This window comes from Orycteropus afer, unplaced genomic scaffold (genome assembly GCF_000298275.1).
Source record: "Orycteropus afer afer isolate SDZICR_OR568_19922 unplaced genomic scaffold, OryAfe1.0 scaffold00008, whole genome shotgun sequence".
NCBI classification, from domain to species: Eukaryota; Metazoa; Chordata; class Mammalia; order Tubulidentata; family Orycteropodidae; genus Orycteropus; species Orycteropus afer.
In genome coordinates, this window is record NW_006921595.1 from 22,246,691 (window position 1) to 22,270,165 (window position 23,475).

The window sequence follows — 23,475 nt, forward strand, 5'->3', positions numbered from 1 at the left end:
TATATATATATATAAGTTCTGGTACTGTAGTGCCTAAGGCACTTGACTGCTAACCAGAAGGCTGGCGGTTCAAACCCACCAGTCACTCCTCAGAAGGAAGGTTGGGCAATCTACTTCTGTAGTGATACTGCCTTGGAAACCTAAGGAGGGGTCGCTATGAGTTGGGTCCAACTTGATGGCACATAACAACAACAACAACATATATATATATTTCCATGTGAATTTACTGATGTTATTGTAATTTAGAAATTGTCAGTATTATGTGTTTATAGTTCCTCTAAAATTAAGAATTTTCTTGGTGGCATTAATTTATTGCTTTCACATTCTGCCCTGCTCTGTTAAATCTAATGAGCTTTATCTGTCCTTCAGGTGACCTACAAACGAGATCTGTATGCAGCTGAATCAATTATTAAGGGTATGTTTGTCCTTGTGACTGTCTGTTACATAGTTCCAAAAATGTAAACCAGTTCAGAATTTCTCATGACATTTTAAATTCCAGGAGTCTCAGAAGTATAAACGCCTGCAGGCCACCAAGACCTGTGATTTTTTAAAAATAATTACCTTGTATTTGCATTCCCTGCCTATGAAATGTCATTTATAATGATTTTTTTATCATAATAATTTTAATATTTAGAAAGGTAATATTGTGAAGCAGTTATATAGTTTATTCTGTGGAGAAAAATAAGAATATTGGCATGGTTAGAAGGGAAATGAAATGAAAACTGGTATTTTAATGAGTTTGTAAAAACGTTAGGTTATTTCATTTTTACTATTAAGAGGGTGTCCCCCCAACACTGTTGTGCCAGTACATTAGGTGGCATCTTATCTTCCCTATGAGAAACATTTTTACCCAAAATCGTAAATAAAAAAAAAAATTATATTGGATGATTTCTTAATTTAATTTTTTGCTTCTGGTAATGACTATAAGTTTGTTCTGTGATTTTAGATTTTATATATGGAATAACACACTTCTTGTCCTTTTTCATCTCTATGACTCTAAGATCTCAGTTATCCAGAGGTAGTTTATTTAATAATCAGTAAGAATATATTTGTAACGTTTGACATTATGCTAGGAATGTAATGTAGGTACAGAAGTGCCATTCATTCTGGATTTTTGTGGCCTCCTGGTGGCATAGTGCCTATGGCATTTGACTGCTAACCAGAAGGCTGGTGGTTCGAATCCCCTCCTCGGAAGGAAGATTGGGCAATCTACTTCTGTGGTGATACCACCTTGGAAACCCCAGGAGGGGTCTCTATGAGTAGATCCAACTTGAGGGCAGTGAGTTTGGTTTTGGTTTGGTCATTTAAATTGGAGTTTCTCAATCTCTACATTATAGATAGGTTAGGCCTGATGATTCCTTGTTTTTGGGGCCTGTTTTGTCCTTGATAAGATGTTGAGCAGCATGCCTGGCCTTTATCAGTTCTACCCCTAGATGCCAGTAGCACATCTTTCTCTCCTCAGTTGGAACAAGGATGAAAAAAAAAAAAAAAAAGCTCCTGACATTGTTAAATGTCTTCTACAGGATAAAATTGCCGTTGGTTGAGAATCACAGTTTTAAATATATATTCCTAGCAGAGATCAGAAGTATTCACACCCAAGCCTGAAGCAGGTATGGTGCTTTACAATCTGTTAGTAACCAACTCCTTTGAAAATAGATTATGAACAGAACTACGTGCTGAGGTTTTGATTGAAAAGTGAACTTCTGAATTAAAACTTTGAAGTTGAAAAAGTTTTGAATCTGAATTCTGAATATATCAGTTCATTACAAAAAAAATTGTGAAAATGTATTTAATAGTCATTTGGCTTCACATTCAGAAGATTGAATTCTTTAGTCATGCTACTCTATATTTACAGTTTATCCCCTAATTCTTTGTCTTTCAAGCACATTGTGTTTCAAACCATTAATGCACTGTACTGTGCATCTGTGTATCTGTGCATGTAAACAGATCATCTGTAGCTATAAATCAAAATGCTGATGTATATTTACATATCAGCCAGGGAATGGATGCAAATAGCTGATTTAGATCAGCAATCTCCAGGAGTGTTCTTATCCTCTAGGATTTACATTTCTAAAGAGTTCCCAGGAGGTCTGATGCATTTTGATTCTACATTTTGAGGACCACTGCTCTGAGCCTTCCTACTCTAAGTGTGGATCCATAGACCAGCAGCATTGTGAGCACCTGAGACCTTGAATGCAGAATCTCATGGCCCACCACACTAAATCAGAGTTTGCATTTTAGCAAGAACTCTCTGAAAAAAAACCAAAACAACAAAACTCACTGCCATTGAGTTGGTTTCGACTCACAGCGACCCCTCCTTGGGTTTCCAAGGTGTTATCTCTATGGAAGTAGATTGTCTAGTCTTCCTTCCAAGGAGTGGCTGGTGAGTTTGAACTGTCAGCTTTCTGGTTAGCTGTCCAATGCCTTAGGCACTATGCCACCAGAGCTCCCAGCAAGAACCCTAGCTAATCAATTTTCATGTTGAATTTCAAGAAGCATTGCTACCTATCACAGTCTTCTGTAGGTCATTTATTTTGGTCTACATAATATCTTAATTGCATTAAAAGTTTGAAATCTTACTATGCTCTACTAGTAACAGATGCTCGTTTGCTCACCTGAGATGACTATGTCTGAGGCCTGATAGTAGAAATCTCTGTGGGCCTATGGAAAAGAAAACTAGGATATTTTCTTCTTAAGTTCCAAAATATATTATGGTGCATCCACCAGCCACTCCTTGGAAGGAAGGTTGGGCAATCTACTTCCATAGTGATACTGCCTCGGCAACTCAAGGAGGGGTCGCTATGAGTCGGGTCTGACTCGCCGGCACATAACAAAAACAACAACAACAACAAAGCAGGTACACTAACAGATCAAATATCTCAGTTAAATATTCATCTGTTTGTCTTTTTCTGGTAAACAGATTATTTTGCCAGGTCGTACTTGCTGTTAGTTGTCGTGGTTCAGATTCATGATGACCTCGTATATAACGGAATTAAATGTCGCGGGGCCCAGCACCTTCTTCATGATCAGTAGTGTATTTGAATATATTGTTGTGGCTGTTGTGTCATTTCCTCTAATTGAGGGTTTCCCTCCTTTTCACTGACTTTGTACTTTACCAGACATGATATCCTTTTCTGATGATTGGTTTCTCCAAACTAAGTTGAGCTGAAGTCTCACTGTTCTCACATCTAAGCTCATTCTGGTTGTATTTCTTCTTGGACTGATTTGCTTGTTTTTCTGGTGGTCCACTGTATATTTTAGTAGACAGGCATTTATTGGGTGCTTTGTGCCAGTCATTCTTTGGCACATTTGTTTTGTTGTTATTGTTTTGAGGTATTGTTTTTAGATTTTCTAAGAACTCGGTGATGATTGTTTCTGTATTATGGAATATTCAAAGATTCTAAAGAAAATACTGACTAAAGGAGAAAAAAAAAATTAGCTACTATTCTCTACCTCGGGTAGTTTACCTCTTTTATGCATTTATTCTCCCTGCCACACACACATACTTTTTTTTTTTTTTTCCCTTAGGCAGAGATTGTTCAGAATCCCTTATTTGAAACCCTTGGGCTACTTGTGGTTTGGAATTTGAATATTTTATATTTTTAGAGGGCACTGAAGTGTATCAAATTATGTTATACCACCAGTGAGATTTTCACATGATGAAACTTAAGATCATATGAACAATGTTTACAATGGAATAATAAAGACTATAGAACCCCTAGCCAGTTTACAATGGAATAATAAAGACTATAGAACCCCTGGCCAGTTCAGGTCAGGACTCATTTTACTACCAAATTAATATATGAAAACATTCTGTTATGTTTGTTTCAGAGCTTTTTGGATTTTAGCGTTGTCTGTAGTGGTGTGTGTCTGTTTTAGATTGTGATTCATTGAAGCAAGGAAGAATGTCCTTCCTTTTTTTTCTTTCATATCCCTTAACAAGTTGCATTGCATATGTTAAAGATGGAGCTATATTTTTCTTAGAGTCTAAGGACTTTAAATTATGAGGTAGTTGGCTCTTTCTCTCTGCTTCCAGCAAATGCTTATTAGAATTCAGTGTATTTATCTCTATATCAAATTTCTTTTTTCTTTTCTTTTTTAAATACAGATGGTTTAATATTTGAACGCACTTTTTGTCAAGGTTTAAAATCAGGATTTGGGGCACGTAGTATATGCCAGGCACTGTACCTGTGTGTGATATATGTTATCTGTTCTTCAAAATAACACTGAAAGATTAATAATATTCCCATTTTGCAGATGGGAGAATTAAGATTTAGAGAGGATAGGTACTTTCCTCTGGATCATAGTTGGTAAAAGAAAAATCCATAGTTTAATTCCAAATCTACCTTGTCCTTAAGTCTTACTCCATCTTGGGCATGACCTTTTTGCACCATTGAATCATGTTGCTGCTCCTGCTAACTACTGATATGGATGTTACTGTTACAAAACCAACCCTTCAGCTGTCGATTCCATCCTGACTCATAGCGACCCTGTGGGACAGAGCAGAACTACCCCATAGGGTTTCCACGTCTGTAAATCTTGATAGAAGCAGACTGCTTAATCTTTCTCCTGCAGAGTGGCTGGTAGGTTTGGACTACCAACCTTTTAGTTAGCAGCTGAATACTTTAACCACTGTGCCACCAGTTAGCTGCTGTGGAATTGTTTTTGACTCATAGTGACCTAGTTGTCAAAGTAGGACTGCCCCTAAGGGTTTTCTATGCTGTAATTTTCACAGAAGCAGACTCTCACAGGGTAGGTTCATTAACAGCTGAGTGCTTAATTGTCGAACCACCAGGGCTTCTTCTGAAGTGGATTCTTGATTCCATATCTCTTTTGGTGTTTACACTAAATAATTTCTTAAGTTCAACCTGCTCAGCAGTGATTTTGTGGAGTTGAAAATAGTACCTTCAGGTAACCTGATATAGAATAATCATAAAATTAGAAGCTCTGATCTCCCTACACAGTATAGTCTTCTAGAGAGTGTTTGTCTTCATATATATATGAAGTTTGTGTGTAGTTCAGTTTGTGTGTCAACTTGGCTGGGCCTGGTTGAATGGCTAGGCAGCTGGATGTAGTATTCCCCATGATGAAATTAGTAATCAACTCCATGGTGGCATCTACTGTGAGCTGTGAGCAGCTGAGTAGCAGCCTTAGGGAATGAGGTCTTCTTCCTGTATATAAGCAGAAGCCTTGGGGAATGGTCTCTAGCCTATGGCATGCTTGGATTCTGCATGTAGCTGTGTCATTGTTCAGCAGCCTGCTATGGTCTGCCGACCTTGGGACTTACGGCGGACTTGAATTATTGGCCTGCTGTGTGGTTTGTGGTAACACTGGGACTGTGTCATTTTATTTGTCGACCTTGGGCTTGTTAGCCTTACCAGCTAGTAGCTGCTTGAGTGAAGAGATGGCTCTAGCTTTGATGGGCCAGGAGCAAGAGGCAGAGCTGAAGCCCAAAGTTGAGGGGCTTTCACCCAGTACCTAGAGCCTGGCACTTTGAAATTGGACTTATAGACTCCAAACTGTAAGAGAATAAACTCCTGTTTGTTAAGGCCATCCAATGTGTTTTATATTCTTGTCAGAGCGGCACTATATATGGCATTCTGGTGGCACAGTGCCTAAGGCATTTGACTGCTAACCAGAAGGTTGGAGGTTCAAATCCACCTTCTGCTCCACAGAAGTAAGATGAGGCAATGTACTTCTGTAAAGATTTACCACCTTGGAAATGCAATGGGTGTTGCTATGAGTTGGAATTAACTTGTGGGCAGGTTTTTTTTTTTTTTTTAAAAAAAACTCAAGCTTTAAAATAACTAGTCGGATACTGTTTATTTTTTCTTTTTGTAGTAGTTCTGTTAGTTTAAAGTTTATTATCTAGCCATAACAGCATCTTCTTTTCTAGGATGGAACTATTTTCCTGCTGTAGCTATGACAGGATTGTTAGTGCTCTGGAAGTTATCTTTCATAAGGTTCTTTTTCATTTGAATATAAGTTGTTGCTGGGCAATAAAGTATATTGTCATGTAATTATTTTCATGTTATCTTAGTGTTTTTCAGACTCTAAACATTTCTAGGGTAAACATCATCTCTTTTTTATGTTTCTTTTTTGAATATTTTATTGTTGTTATTGTTGTTTGGGTGAAAATTTACAGAACAAATTAGTTTCCCAGCATTATTTCTATCACTAAAGCCATATTTTCCAACTACCAGTGATTCTTCTTTGTTTCCAACTTTTGCATTCCAATCACCAGTGATAATCAACACATCTTGATTGCATGTTTGGTCAATTTCAGACTGCAGAAGTTGGTAAAAATCTTCAGTTTTCTAGTCTTTGGCTTAGGTGGTTGGTGCGTAAATTTGAATAATAGTAGTATTAATTAACTTCTGCAAAAGACCTCTTTAAAGTCTGAAGAGCAAATATGCCTCTTTGAAGACTGACTGACTGACTCACTCACTCAATGCTGTTGAGTCAGAACCAACTCATAGCTACCCCTCCTTGGGTTTCTGAGACAGTATCACTACGGAAGTAGACAGCCTAATCTTCCTGCTGAGGAGTGACTTGTGGGTTTGAACCACCAGCCTTCTGGTTAGTGGTCAAATGCCTTAGGCACTCTGCCACCAGAGCTCCCACCAGAGCTTTAAAGACTAAGGTGCACCTAACCCAAGCCATGGTCTTTTCAATCTCCTAATATGCATGTGAGAGCTAGACAATGAATAAGGAAGACCAAGAAGAATTGATGCTTTTGAGTTATGATATTGGCTAAGAGTGCTGAGACTATCATGGAATGCCAAAAGAACTAACAAATCTGTCCTGAAGAACTGCAGCTGACATGCTCCTTGGAAGCGAGAATGGCCAGACTTCGCCTTACCTACTTTGGTCATATTGTCAGAAAGGATCATTCCCTGGGTAAAGATATCATGCTTGGTAAAGTGGAGGGTCAATGAAAAAGGGGAAGGCCCTCAATGAGATGGATTGACACAGTGGCTTCAACGATGGGCTCAGATATAGCAAGTATTGTGAGGCTGGCACTGGACCAGGTGTTGTTTTGTTCTGTCATACATGGGGTCAATATGAACTGGAGCCGACTTGATGACACCAAACAACAACAACAACAACAACAACAACAAAACTAGTTTCCCATTCAACAATTTTGTTTTGTGACATTAGTTGCAACCCCCTCAATGTAACAACATTCTTTCCATTTTGTCCTTAGGTTCCCTGTTTCCGTTCCACATCTTTTCTGCCTCTTCCTGCCTTCTGAACTTTGTTTTTGGGAAATATTGCCCTTTTTATCTTGTATGTTTGATTGTTATGCAATGACTGTATCTCTTGGGTGTTACTGCTCATTTTATAGATCTGTCTTGAAAGATGATCTCTGGGTTTGAAGGGAGTCTAAGGACCATAGTTTGGGGGTTTCACCAGTCTCTATCAGGCCAGTAAGTTTGATCTTTTTTATGATTTTGAATATTATTCTACATTTTTCTCCCAATCTGTCCAAGGGACCCATCACACTAGGTCATTAGCGGTGGCTCGGTGGCTCGGCACCATCTAATTCTTCTTATCTCAGGCTATTTGAGGCTGTGATTTGTGTGGTCCATTAGTCTTTTAGACTAATTGTTTCCTTTAATCTTTGAATTTCTTCACTCTTCTTTGCTCTGGATGGTAATAAAACAGTAGTTGTATCTTAAATGACTGCTTGCAAATTTTTGAGACCCATTGCTACTTACCAAAATAGGGTGCAGAACATTGTCTTCATGGACTATGTTATCCCATTGACCTAGATGCCCCCTGAGACTATGGTTCTAAGCCCTCAAGCCCAGTGACTCAGTTTCCCAAGATGTTTGGTTATGGCTAAGAAGTTTGCACAACTTTGTCCTCTGTATACTCTACTATATTCTTGGATATGTTTGAAGCACATACAAATATATATGCAGAAATATTCTTTGCCAAACCTTTTTATGCTCATGAGTATATCCCCCATATACCATCTCATACCTGTTCATCTTACATATCTACATATGTATTCATTTATAAATTACTGCTTGAAAACATCATCTCTGGCAAAAGCATTTTCTATTTTTCAGTTGTCACTAGAGTATCATATGTATTATGCTTCATTTTACTTTATATGTAAATCTATTTTTGATGGAGTATGGGAATATTGATGTAAAGGGGAAAAAATACTTTCACTGTTATTTTTCTTATGTTTACTAACTTCAAGTAATCATTTTATTGAACTTCCTAAATTGTGGTTTATAGTTAGTTTCAAAATTTGACCTTTATATTGTTAGATAATTTTATTTTTAACCTTAATATGTTTTAGGATCAGTGTGTTCACTGATGTTTATCAGTATGCCTATGCATTCCATTTCATTTTTATAAACATCAGGATGTAAATATCTATTAATAATCAGAAAGTGGAATATATGAGGTATAAATATAGAGAAACAGGAAGTCATCAAAAATGAAATGGAATGCATAAAGATCGATATCCTAGGCACTAGTGAACTGAAATGGACTGGTATTGGCCATTTTGAAATGTCATCTGCTATGCCAGCAGTGACAAATTGAAGAGGAATGGCATCACATTCATTATCAAAAAGAACATTTTAAAATCTATTCTGAAGTACAACACAGTCAGTGATAGGATACGATCCATATGCCTACAAGGAAGACCAGTCAATGAGACTATTATTCAAACTTAAGCAGTAACTACTAATGCCAAAGATGAAGAAATTGAAGATTTTTGCCAATTTCTGCAATCTAAAATTGGTCAAACATGCAGTTAAGATGCATTGATAATTATTTACTGGTGATTGGAATGCGAAAATTGGAAAAAAAGAAGGATCAGTTGTTGGAAAATATGGCCTTGGGGATAGAAACAATGCCCAAGATCACATGATCAACTTTTATAAGACTGATGACTTATTCATTGCAAATACCTGTTTTTCAACAACATAGACGGCAACTATACACATGGACCTTGCTGGATGGAATACACAGGAATCAAATCAAGTACATATGGGGAAAGAGACAATGGAGAAGTTCAATATCATCAGTGAGAACAAGACTAGATGCTGACTATGGAGTAGTCCCTCAGTTGTTCATATGCAAGTACAAATTGAAGCTGAAGGAAATTAAAATAAGTCCACAGAATTTGAAAAATTAAACAAGTCATCTGATTTTAGAGACCAGTTCAAGAATAAATTTGATGCATTGAATAATAATGACTGAAGAAAAGACAAATTGTGGGCTGACATCAAGGACATCATAGATGAAGAAAGAAAAATGTCATTAAAAAACGGGAAAGAAAGAAAAGACCAAAATGGATGACAGGGGAGCTCCTACTACCTGTTCTTGAACAGAGCAAAAGCGAAAGGAAGAAATGACAAAATAAAAGAACTGAAAGGATTTCAAAAGGCAGCTCAAGATAATAAAGTATTGTAATGAAATGTGTGAAGACCTGGAGTTAGAAAAGAGAAGAGCACACTTGGCATTTCTCAAGCTGAAAGGATGGAAGAAAAAATTTAGGGTTTGAATTACAATATTGAAGGATTCCATGGGCAAAATATTAGAAGGGGCAGGAAGCATCAAAGGAAGGTGAAAGGAATACATAGAGTGAGTGTACCAAAAAGAATCGGTTGGTGTTCAGATATTTCATGAGAATAGTGTAGGATCAAGAACTGATGGTACTGTAGGAAGAAGTCCAAGCTGTACTGAAGGCATTGACAAAAAACAAGGCTCCAGGAATCAATAAAATACCAAATGAGATGATTCAACAAATAGATCCAATATTGGAAATATTCACACATTTATGTCAAGAAATTTGAAAGACAGCTATCTAGTCAACTGACAGGAAGAGATCCCTGTTTGTGCCCATTCCAAGGAAAGGTGATCCAAGAGAATGTTGAAGTTATTGAACAATATCATTAATATCACATACAAGTAATTTTAATGCTGAAATAATTAAAAAAAAAAAAATGTTTGCAGATCTACATTGACAGAGAAGTGCCAGAAATTCAAGTTGAACTCAGAAGAGAATGTGGAAAGAGGGAATCAATGCTGAAGTCAGATGGCTCTTGACTGAAATCTGAGTACACCCAAAAGATAATTTACCTGTGCTTTATTAACAATACAAAGTCATTTTCCTGTGTGGACCATAACGAGTTATGGATAACGTTACAAAGAATGGAAATTCCAGAACACTTAAGTGTGCTCATGTTGAACCTGCATGTAGACCAAGAGGCAGTCATCTAAAAAGAAGAAGGGGACACTACACATTTTAAAGTCAGGAATGATGTCTGTCAGGGTTTTTATCTTTTCACTATAGTAATTCAGTCTGCATGCTGAGCAAATTATCTGAGAAGCTGGACTATATGAAGAATGCAGTATCAAGACTGAAGGAAGAATCATTAACACCTGCAATATGCAGATGACACAACACTGTTTGTTGGAAGTGAAGGAAACTTGAAACACTTACTGGTGAAGATCAAAGACTACATACAGTCTTCAGTGTGGATTATACTTCAACATAAAGGAAACAAAATGCTCACAACTGGACCAGTAAGCAACATCATGATAAACAGAGATAAGATTGAAGCTGTCAAGCATTTCATTTTACTTAGATCCACAATCAATACCAGTGGAAGCAGCAGTCAAGAAATCAAGTCATGTATTGCATTGGGCAAATCTGCTGCAAGATTTCTTTAATGTGTGAAAAACAAGATGTTACTTGAGGACTAAGGTGTGTCTGTCCCAAGCTATGGTTATTTTCAGTTGCCTCATATGCACGTGAAAGTTGAACAATGAATGAATAAGGAAGACTGAAGAAGAATTGATGCCTTTGAATTACAATGTTGGTGAAAAATATTGAATATATTGTGAACTGCCAGAAAATCAGACAAATATCTCTTAGATGTATAGCCAGAATGCTCCTTAGAATCAAGGACGGTAAGAGTTCATCTCATGTACTTTGGAAATTATCACGAGGGACCTGTTCCTGGAGAAAGATATGCTTCATAAAGTAGAAGGTAAGCAAAAAAAGAGGAAGACCCCCAATGAGATGGATTGACACTGTGGCTGCAACAATGGGCTCAAACACAGCAATGACTGAGAATGGCACAGGACTGGATAGCGTTCGTTCTGTTGTACAATAAGGTTGCTGTGAGTTGGAACTGACTCTATAGCACCTAACAACAACAACTACAACTTGTTTACATGGATTTCTATTTATAGTGAATGATTTGATAATAGGAAATGTGTTTAGAATGTAGTACTTTCTTGTCTTTTACATATGTATCTAAACAGAAAAAATTTTACAGTTCATCACAAATTTACTCTTTTTGTGACATCATAAAGCACAGCATTCTTAATACTCCTTTTAATAAGACTAGATTTGGTCATTGTTGTTTAATGTTTGACTTTTTCAGGCTTCCTTTGTGAGTGAAATTTAAAGTATAAACTTTTCTAGGAAGTAGCGTGATTAATGGTGGCAACAAGACACTGGGCTGAGTGATAAGTTTGTAAGCATTCGCTTAACAAAGAGTTATTGTACTTTTGTCACACAAGCTGGTTCAGCCCACCCAAGCCTGTTCTGCATGCTCAAACCTACCCAAACTATTAAAGTGGTTACAGATGCCAGGGTTAACATACTTTATCTAGATTTACGTAAGCTATACAAACAGTCCTAAACCACACATGATTTAATATGCTGACCATATTCTGGCAAAAGGAGCAATATTCTAAAATTTTCTAAGATGAAAAGCTCCTAAGGAATTTCTAAATAAACTATTGCATTTATTTTCTAGCATCCCTCATCAAACCTAATATATTCTATTTTGTGGCTAAGGAGTGTTGTAAAAATAATTTTATTTTATCCTTCCCTCATCATGACTGTACAACCCAAATAAGCTCATGCTATAAAATAGATTCATGGTGTCCTTTTTCACATGATGATTTATATAAAAATGGAAAAATAGTTTAAATTGAATATGAACCCAGTTTTAACCAGTTTTGGAATCCATATTAATGCTTTTATAAAAATTCATGTCTTTTCCAGTCATTAAGTAATCCTTTCCATTTGTTAAACATTCACTTCATTTTAAAGGAAAATAATTTACTTTGATTTCTTTGGAATATGATATTTGTTATTGGTTTGGAAATTTTGGTTTTATTCAGAAAATATATGTATCTTGAACATTAGCGATACAGGTGGATTTCTTTAAATGGAAATATTTATGAACAGTGAAGCCACAAATCCCATGTGCCTTTTTTTGTTTCATATAGTTTTTTGTTGCTATTGTTAAATTATACTAGTAGGAAAGCAGTTGAATCCTTTTGTGCTCATACATTGAGAATTGTTGAATATAGTTTTAAATTGGCTTGGACTAAAAGTAGCAAAATTAAATCACATGTGAATAAAATTGATTCAGTCTACTTAGAATTAGGAAGATTCATTGTGTTAAAGTGTGTGCTTTATATGTATGGAAAAACTAATGCCTACATTTCTTATTGATCATTTAACATTTTTGCCTAAAAATCAAAGTATTTTTAAGTCCAAAATCTTTCTGAATAAAGTTGAAACACTGAGTAACTTTGAGTCAGGTTTTCTTCATCTATAATTGGACAGTGTTCTACATCTGTGTCACGTCCTCATTAGGATTTCCTTGTTAAATATCCTGTGATGGCGCCATTTGTTGCTATTAACCATGCTTTTCGAACAATGCAAAGTGACAGCTACGATTTAAATAGAAACCTTAATTTTCTGATGTTCTGGCTTTTGACTATGATACTTAATTTCCCAAATTTTCATATTAATACCATAACTTCTTTGTGTACAATACAGTTTTTGTTCTTTACTCTTTTGAAAATAGTACTGTGACTGTATCTTATGCCAATCTGTGAGAACATTTGCGTCAAGCTTTAATTAGTAATAACAGGAAGGCTGCAATATGATTTAATAATTGTTTTGTTTCCTTGGAATCTTATTGTTAAAAAAAATCAGTCAGAAAGCTAAATACTTGGGTCAAGATTAGAGAAAGTTGAGTTCAATTTTTTTTGTTGGTGTTGAATTTAATAATTTCCTTAATTTGTCATTAGTGAAATAGAAACTCAAGCATAGGCAAGTAAATCTTTCATGTTCAAAACCTTCTAAGGTCATAGTGAGGTATTAAGCAACTAGCTCAACAAGACTTGATAACAGACAAAAGTCAGTCATTATACTTCACTGTGATTTAAGTCGGGGGCTGCGGGTGGAACTGAGCATTCTGTTTATTCTCAAAGAAAAAATATAATACAGTTTGTAAATATCTTGAAAACCACTAGCCTTTGAAAATTGCCTGTCCTTCAAATTTATTTTTCTCTTAACTAATTGAGAATAAATGCATCCTTTGAAAGGTTAAAAAAAAAAAAAATAGTAAAATACAGCATCACTTACTTGGAAAACAATAATATGCTTACATGTGAAAAGAAATGTGTGGAAGACAAGATGTCACTTGTCTGCTCCTTACTTTTAGTTCTAAGGTAAGAGACTTCATCCTGTATCCAATGACTCATTTAAAAATGTGGTTATGATCTGATAATATAAAACAGCTTTAAAAAAAATCTGCCTATGTACGATTGCCCTCTAGTTGAAACATGCACAGTTAGCAACAGTTTTAGCTTCTCAGAGACCATTTAGGCTTTTTAGGTGGGCATCCATTTGTAGCACATGATTTTCTTACAAGACTTTAGTTATAGTTCCTTGTTCTGAGGTCATCACTCATTTGATATTTTTCCTTTATTTACTGCTTTTCCCTTTCCTGTTCTGATGTCTTTCTCTTTCAAGCTATTCAGAGGAATAGGCATCTTTCTGTAGATGATATGGAGACAAGCACTTCAAGGTGATTCTCTTTAGTTCACTTTAAAATCTTTTGTATCAAACAAAAAATGAAATCTAACACTGAGCTTTTTTTTCTTAAATTTATTTTGGTAAGTATATAAGTAACAACAGGGCATTGGCGGTGCAGTGGTTAAGCATTGGGTGCTAACTGAAAGGTTGGTGGTTCAAGCCCACCTGCTATTCCATGGGAGAAAGATGTGGCAGTCAGCTTCTGTAAAGATTTAAAGCCTTGGAAGTCCTATGGGGCAGTTCTACTCTGTCCTATAGGGTAACTACGAGTTGGAACCAACTTGACAGCCATGGCTTTTGTTTTAGTTGATACAGATAACAGAATATTTGTTATTTCCATAATTTTACATGTATAATTCAGTGAAATTAATTTCATTCACCATGTTGTTCAATCATCACCATTAACTATTTCTGAATGTTTCCATCATCTTTAACAGAAGTTTAAGGAGCTCTGGTAGCATAATGCCTAAGGCACTTGACTTCTAACCAGAAGGCTGGCGGTTCAAACCCACCAGCCACTCCTCAGAAGGAAGGTTGGGCAATCTACTTCCATAGTGATACCGCCTCGGAAACCCAAGGAGGGGTCGCTATGAGTCGGGTCCGACTTGATGGCACATAATAACAACAACTAACAGAAGTTTAGTGACCCCAAAGCGTTATATCTTTTTTTCCCCTCCCTTCTATTCACCCTTGAAAAGATTGAGTTTTTGATTCAAGGAACCCAACAAAGAAGGGAAAATACTGTCCAAGTTATGAACAGCTTACAGCCTGAAGCAGCCTTTGGAAATTGCTGCTTTTGGATATGACACAGTTGTTTCTTATTTACCCAGCTCTAACATATTGACACAAGAGGTCAGTACATTAGATAATGAGGCCTGGTGGAAGGATGTTATGGTGTTTGATGTTTCCAAGAAAAGCGAAGGCAGACTTCTGAATTGTTTGTCCATTTGTGAAACTAACCTAGTGTTTAGATTTTTTTTCTCTTTCATGGTAATTGAAAATTTATTGTAACAGCACCATCCTGAGCACTCACAAGTCACTAGTGATGATGAATTGATAGCTCTTTAATCGTCTTTACTTAGAATAATACTGAAATTGGACATTTATGATAATAACTTGTATATAAATATATGTGGCTAAACCATATATCCTAAAAATGTGGCTAAGGTTTGAATTGCAGAGAACATTAAACCAGGGAATTGAAAGTCCTGAAGAAATTTTGTTGCATTTACAACTTGATGAAGGCTTAAGAGAATTTCAAAGGAATCTGACAGATGGAGTTATAATACATTATGATATGAGAGGATATGAGAGAAACTCTTAATCTGTCTTTGATTTTGAAATTTAAAAGTATAGATGGTTTCTTCTTTCGTATGAGATGAATAGCATTGTTGTTCTGTTAGATAAGCAGCTGTTAACCACATGTGGTCGTGGTGTGTGACTCAGGAGGCATATAATGGATGCTTCATTACTACCATGTTCTATTGACTCTAAGGTGTCACTGATTGTAAGAAGTAACAATAAGAAAGGAAAAAATGCTACAATTAAATACTTAATTTTTGCTTAGGAATTTTATTTTGTATTTATTAAATTAGCTCTTGTAGATTTATTTATTTATTTATTTATTTATCATGTTCATACATAAAAGGACATTGGTAACGTTCTGGTTCTCAGTATGATGGAGCAAGTACACTTCACCTTGTTTCTCTCATTGAATGGAGCTGTAAAATCCTGAACAGAACACATGGAACAGCCATTTGAGGGTTCAAAATAAATAGTAGCAGACATACTGAGGAAGGGGACCAGAATTTGAAATACTACCTAATTGGCAATGAGTTTTATAATTTTTCCTGCTGTTGTCTGCTGACTTGGGTTCAGTGCAATCTGAAATCTAGAAGAGGGTATTGAAGTAGACACCAAGAAAAGGCCAGTAATCAGGAATGAGTTCTCCTAATGCTCAGAGAATGTGATGCAGGAATTCACTGTTTTTACTTTATTTTTAAATTTTCTTTTTATTTCATACTTTAGCCACCAAGCAATTATGTTGTACTGCTGGCACTGACAGTGATAGCAAGGGCCAGGAGGAGCCTAACACTCTGAGAGAAGGGAACATTTCTCTTTGATTGAAGGAACTGTGATTCCAAGACGTGGAGTAAACCCCCATTTTATTTATTTATTTATTTATTTATTTTGCCTCTGTGTTTTCTTGTTGATTAGCTTTGTACCAAGGGGCAGTCATGAGAAGTGGTTGCAAAGTGGGATAAATAAAGCCCCAGCTTTCTGGTAGGACTACTGAAAAGAGAAATAGTAGGGAAACAGAAAGTATAGGAAAGATTGTGGGGAGGAAGAATTCAGGAAAGTTCATAAATTTTTTTATGAGCTCCTGGGTTTAACTTGAGCTACATATGTATGGATTTGACCCTGACCATTTTACCATAGACTTCAATAACTAAACTAGGGCAGCAACTAATTCACAAGCCTCAGAACAGCCACTGTTTAGCATACATAAAGGACAGATCCAAATTCAAATAGCACAGCAAAAGCTTTGAAAAATGGAACTGATTTTGGAAATACAACCCACAGAAAGCTAGTTAAAATTATGATCTGAGACTAATTGTGTTGATTGACTTGCTAAGAAAAATATGTCAATATGCAGAGGATTTAAACAAGACACAGTTTCATAACAGAATATAATCCAAATAGATATGCAAAAAGGACATGGAGTTGGCATCCTCTGACCTCCTCCACCCTCACAAGGGGAAGACAGAAACACCATCAGCAGCTCAAGTCTTATTCCTATGAGGTCAGACATGCCACCATCCTCCAGCCATTTTACCAACTGTGACACCAACTTTCCCTCCAATGGCACTCACTACTTCTCTGCTGGGTTTGATAATTCACTGTAATGGCCACACAGAACTCACAGACAGTACTCATGATTATGGGGTTTATTAGGGAAGTGACAGGTTACAATTCAGGTTCTGGAATGCTCTTAGGATGCAATTTTTGATCAGCATACTCTCCCTCTGCTGTGTCCTTGGTCACACCTCTTTGGCCCTTGCCCTCTTGGCCTGGCCTCTGCCCTGCTTGGGCCAGTGTTACAAAGCTCTTTTAGCTCTGCTAATAGGTGCACCTAGGTGCCCCCCTACTTGTCCAGCAAGCCTCCTGCCCAAAGGCACTCAGCTTTCTTGCTCTGTGGGCAGCAAGCTTGCCCTCTGTATTGTACATCTTGATTCCTCAACTGGTCATCTCAGCCAGTCATCTCTGCTGTCTTTCTGTGAAGGAGGTCCAGCACAGGGATCTCAGGTCCAAAGATGCACTCTAATCCACCTCTGGTTCTCTTGATGGCAGTGATATCATACATCTTTTTGTCTCTAGTAAGGGTCATTTTAAGTCTAGCAAAATGACAAAACTAACCATTCCCCAATTAGAGTTCCATACACCTTATCTACATGGTCCCACCCAATAATCTGGTGTTAGTCACAAGACCATGGCTAGAAAAACCATACCAAGTAATTCACTGCATCACAAGATATAATCCAAATACACAGGATATAATTCAAGATTACTTAGTATACGAAGAAGTAGGAAATCTAAACTCACATGGGAAATTGTAATCAATAGCGGCCAATGCTGAGATGACACAGATGTTGGAATTATCTGACAGAGACTTTAAGCAGTGATTATCAAAATGGTACAAGTAAAAGAAATACTTCTTAAAATGAAAAATGGAAAGTCTCAGAAAAGATATATAAAAATAATCAATGGAATTTTTAGAACTGAAAAAATACAACCAAAACATGCAACATTTTGTATGAATTCATTAGCAGAATGGAGATGACAGAGAAAATATAAGTGAAGTTGAAGACAAATATCAGTTGGAAATTTTCAGTCTGAAAAACAGAGTAGAATGAGATTAAGAAAAAAACAGAAATAAAACAAAACCCCCAAAAGCAGAGCCTTAGCACTATGAGAAATAACAGATTATCAGACTCCTGGAAAGAGACAGAGTACATTGTAGAAGATAAATATTTGAAGAAATAATTGGTGGAAATTTCCCAAGTTTGGCCAGAGGCATACACTTTTGGATTTATGCCTCATTTAATAAATATAAAACAAAGCTTCTAAGCAAAGATAAAGTATTTAATTGTAGTTTAAGGAGTGGCATTTTTTTCCTTTCTTATTGTTACTTCTTATAATCAATGACACCTTAGAATTACTAGAACATGGTGGTAATAAAGAATTCCTATTTTAAAATTTGGCATAAAAAAGGCATAGATTCAAGAATTCAGTGAACCTCAACATGAGAAACCAAGAGAAATCCACACCCAGACACATCAAAATCAAACTGTTAAAAACTAAAAACAAATTTGAATTTAGAGAAATGATGTATTACTTATAGGGGAAAAAATAATTTGAATTACTTGTCTCATGCTAAATCACGGAGGCCAGAAAAAAAGTAGACCAAGAGTTTTTTACTTCTAAAAATAAACAACACCCTGTTAATGCTGTATTCCTTATTCATCAAATTCTTTCAAGTATGAAGGTGAAATAAAGACATCTCAAGTGTAGAAAAACTAAGTGTGTGTTGCTAGCAAATGTACTTTAAAGAATAATTAAAGAAAGCTCTTCAGACAGAAGGGAAATGCAACCAGAAAAACTAAAGTCTAGTCATGATAACTTTTTAAAATGATGTTTTCAATATTGTTTAATTTACAGGTTCATTATACTGTTATTTTTCTTATAATTTACCTCATCAGAATCAGCCCATTCTCCTTTTGGTTTTTGATGAGTACATCTTATGGTGCAACTTTTTTTTTTCCCCCTCATCTTGTACAAATTGGCAACTAGCTTTGGAAGATTGATTAGACTATATTTCATCCTTTTGGCAAGAATAGAGGTGGTGTCCACTACTCATCTGTCTGTTGTACTGCGGTGGCTTGCATGTTGCTGTGATTCTGGAAACTATGCCATGAGTATTTCAAATCCCAGCAGGGTCACTCATGGTTAGCAGATTTCAGCAAAGCTTCTAGACTAAATAGATTTGGAAGAAGGAAGGGGCCATCTACTTTGGAAAGAATTACCCACTGAAAATCTATGAATAGCAGTGAAACATTGTCTGCTACAGTGCTGGAAGGTGAGCCCCTAAGGTTGGAAGGCACTCAAAATACCACTAGGGAAGAGCTGCCTCCTCAAAGTAGTGTTGACCTTAATGATAGATGAATTAAGGCTTTTAGCATTTTCATTTGCTGATGTGACATGACACAAAATGAGAAGAAACAGCTGCAAACACCCATTAATAATCAGAACATGGAATGCACAAGGTATGAACCTAGAAAAATTGGAAGTCATCAAAAATGAAATGAAACACGTAAAGATCAATATTCTAGGCATTAATGTGCTGAAATGGACTTGTATTAGCCATTTTGAAGCAGATCAGACAATCATGTGGCTGCTATGTCAGGAATGACAAATTGTAGAGGAATGGCATCACATTCATTGTCAAAAAGAACATTTCAAGACCTCTCCTGAAGTACATTGCTGTCACTTCTAGGGTAATATCCAGAAGCCTACAAGGAAAACCAAAGAGCCTTGGTAGTGTTGCTTTTGTTAGGTGCCAACAAGTCATCTCTGACCCATAGTGACCCTATGCATAGTAGAAACGAAACACTACCCAGTCCCGTACCAGCTCCGCAATCCCTGCAATACTTGAGCCCGTCACCGCAGCCACTGTGTCAATCCATCTCGTTGAGGGCCTTCCTCTCTTTTGTCGACCTTCTACCTTACCAAGTATGACATTCTTCAAGGAATGGTCCCTTCTGACAACACGACCAAAGTAGGTGAGACGAAGTCTGGCCATTCTCGCTTCCAAGGAACATTCCAGCTGCACTTCCTCCAGGACAGATTTGTTAGCTCTTTTAGCAGTCCACGGTACTTTCAGCATGCTTCACCAGCACCACAACTCAAAAGCATCAATTTTTCTTCAGTCTTCCTTATTCATTGTCCAGCTTTCATATGCATATGAAGTGATTTAAAATATCATGGCTTGTGTCAGGTGCACCTTAGTCCTCGAGGAGACATCTTGGCTCCTCAGCACTTGAAAGAGGTCTTTTACAGCCAACTTACCCAATGCTATACATGGTCTGATGTTCTAACTGCTGCTTCCATTAGCATCGATTGTAGAACCAAACAATGTGAAGTCTTTGACAATGTCAATCTTTTCTACATTTATTGTGATGCTGCTTATAGGTCCAGTTGTGAGGATTTTTGTTTTCTTTATATTGAGATGTAATCCATACTGCTGACTACATTCTTCAGTCTTCATCAGTAAGTGCTTCAAGTCATCCTCACTTTCAGCAAGCAAAGTTGTGTTGTCAGTGTACTGCAGGTTGTTAATGAATCTTCCTCCGATCCTGATGCCACGATCTTCTTCATGTAGTGCAGTTTCTTGGATTATTTGCTCAGCATACAGATTGAATAAGTTTGGTGAAATGATGCAACAATGACACATTCCTTCTTGATTTTAAACCATTCAGTGTTCCCTTGTTCAGTTCAAATGACAGCCTCCTGCTCTATGTATAGGTTCCTCATGTGTACAATTAAGTGTTCTGGAATTCCCATTCTCAATGTTTTCCACATTTTGCTATGATCCACACAATCAAATGCTTTTGCATAGTCAATAAAGCACCAGTAAACATATTTCTGGTGGTCTTCTTTGCTTTGAGCCAAGATCCATCTGACATCAGCAATGATATCACTTGTTCCACACCCTCTTCTGAATCCATCTTACATTTCTGGAAGTTCTCTGACAATATATCGCTTCAACTGTTTTTGAATTATCTTCAGTAAGATTTTACTTGCATGTGATATTAATAATATTGTTTGATAATTTCCACATTCTGTGGGATCACCTTTCTTTGGAATGGGTGCAAATATGGATCTCTTCCAGTCAGTTGGCCAGGTAGTTGTCTTCCAGATCTCTTGGCAGAGCTGTGTGAGTGCCTCCAGTGGGACATCTGTTTGTTGAAACATCTCAATAGTTATTCTGTCAATTCCTGAAGCCTTGTTTTTCACCGATTCCTTCAGTGCAGCTTCAACTTCTTCCTTCAATACCATTGGTTCTTGAACATATGCCACCTCCTGAAATGGATGAACATCAACCAGTTCTTTTTGGTATAGTGACTGTGTATTTCTTCCATCTTCTTTTGATGCTTCCCGCATCAGTCATTTTTTCAATATTGCAACTCGAGGCTTAATTTTTCCTCAGTTCTTTCAGCTTGAGAAATGCTGAGCATGTTCTTCCCTTTTGGTTTTCTAACTCCAGGACTTTGCACATTTCGTTATAGTAATTGGCTTTGTCTGCTTGAGCTGCTCTTTGAAATCTGTTTTGCTCTTTGATCTTGTCATTTCTTCCATGTGCTTTAGTTACTCTCTATTCAAGGGCAAGTTTCAGAGTTTCTTCTGACATCCATTTTGGTCTTTTCTTTCTTTCTTGTCTTTTTAATGACCTCTTGCTTTCTGCATGGATGATATTCTTGATGTCACCCTACAATGGTTTTCAGTCATTAGTGTTCAATACATCAAATCTGTTCTTTAGAAGGTCTCTAATTTCAGGAGGGATATATGCAAGATCATATTTTGTCTCTTGTGGACTTGTTTTAATTGTCTTCTACTTCAAGTTGAACTTACATATGAGGAGTTGATGGTCTGTTCCACAATCAGCTCTTGGCCTTGTTTTGGCTGAAGATACTGAGCTTTTCCATCACCTCTTGCCACAAATGTAGTCAACCTGATTCCTGTGTATTCCATCTGGTGAAGTCCACATGTTTAGCCACCGTTTGTGTTGTTGAAAAAATGTATTTGCAATGAGTAAGTTGTTGGTCTTGCAAAATTCTATCATGTGATCTCTAGCGTTATTTCTATCACCAAGGCCAAGTTTTCCAACTACCAGTGATTCTTTGCTTCCAACGTCTGAATTCCAGTCACCAGTTATAATGAACACATCTTGATTGCACGTCTGGTCAATTTCAGACTGCAGAGGTTGATAAAAATCTTCAATTTCCTCATCTATGGCTTTGGTAGTTGGTGCATAAATTTGAATAATAGTCATTAACTGGTCTTGTAGGCATATGGATGTTATTCTATCACTGACAGCATTGTACTTCAGGGCAGATCTTGAAACATCCTTTGTGATTATGAATGCCACACCATTCTTCTTCAGATTGTCATTCCCGGCATAGTAGATCATATGGTTGTCTGATTCAAAATGGCCAAAACTGGTCCATTTCAGTTCACTAATGCCTAGAATATCAATCTTTACGACTTCCATTTCATTATTGACAACTTCCAGTTTTCCTAGATTCATACTTAGTACTTTCCACTTTCCTATTATTAATGTATGTTTGTAGCTTTTTCTCCTCAATTTGAATTGTGCCATGTCAGCAAATGGAGGTCTCGAAACCTTACTTTATCCATATCAGGAAGGTTGGTCCTACTCTGATGATGCAGCTCTTTCCCAATCATATTTTGAAAGCCTTCTGACCTAAGGGGTTCATCCTCCTGCACTATATTGGATAATGTTTCCAGGCTATTAATAAAGTTGCGCAGTAATGTATCAGACAGTGTTTCTCTGCTATTCTTAAGGTTTTCTCTGCCATTTCTTTGAGAAGTGGATGGCCTCTTCGTTCTTCCTAGTCTGTCTCCATCTGTAAGCTGCATTGAAACCTGTGCACCATGTGCAACCCTGCCGGCACTTGAAACACCGTGGCACAGCCTCAAGCCTTACAGCAACATGCAAGCCACAATAGTATGACAAACTAGCAGACAAGTTTGTCTTGCTTAGCTGTTTGAAACCTCTCTGCCCTCCACTTGTCTGGATCCCTGGCTGCTTCTCTGCTCTGTAGTCCCCTCTGGCTTCGCTTTCCTCCGCCTTCTTGCCTGGTGGAAGTGGACCCTGGGTCTCTTTCCTACCTGGATCCCTGGTTGCTGCTGTGCTCTGGCATCCCCTCTGGATTCTCTTTCCCCCTGCTTTCCTGGCTAGTGGGGGTGGAGCCTGGGTCCTTCCCTTTACCTGGATCCCTGGCTGATTGGTAGTGTAGTGGTTAAAAATTCAGCTGCTACCCAAGAAGTCAGTGGTTCAAGCCCAGCAACCACTTCATGGATGAAAGATGAGGCAGTCTACTTCTATTACAATTTTCAGCCTTGGAAACACAAGGAGGGTTGCTATAATTTGGAATCAACTTGATGGCAGTAGATTTATAAGGAAGATTAGTTAATACAACTATTATTTCAAATTTACTCACCAACTAATAAAGCCAAAAATTGTGAAATTGAAGATGTTTGCTAACTTCTACAGTCTGAAATTGACCAAACATGCAATAAAGATGTATTGATAATTACTGGTGATTGGAATTCAAAAGTTAGAAACAAAGAAGAAACATCTCCAGTTGGAAAATGTGGCCTTGATGACAGAAATGATGCTAGAGATTGCATGATAGAATTTGGCAGGACCAGTGATTTGTTCATTGCAAGTACCTTTATTCAACAAGATAAATAGCAACTATGCACATGGATCTCACCAGATGGAATACATA

At 37.1% G+C, this 23,475-nt stretch overlaps 1 protein-coding gene across 1 annotated transcript in view; it reads left to right on the top strand.

Moving 5' to 3' along the window:
- Window positions 1–23,475, top strand: part of CRPPA (CDP-L-ribitol pyrophosphorylase A) — a 428,617-nt gene that overhangs the window by 117,790 nt on the left and 287,352 nt on the right. The window contains exon 5 of the mRNA XM_007946658.1: window positions 370–415. Coding sequence (XP_007944849.1) covers window positions 370–415 — 46 coding nt within the window. The remainder of the gene's footprint in view (window positions 1–369; window positions 416–23,475) is intronic.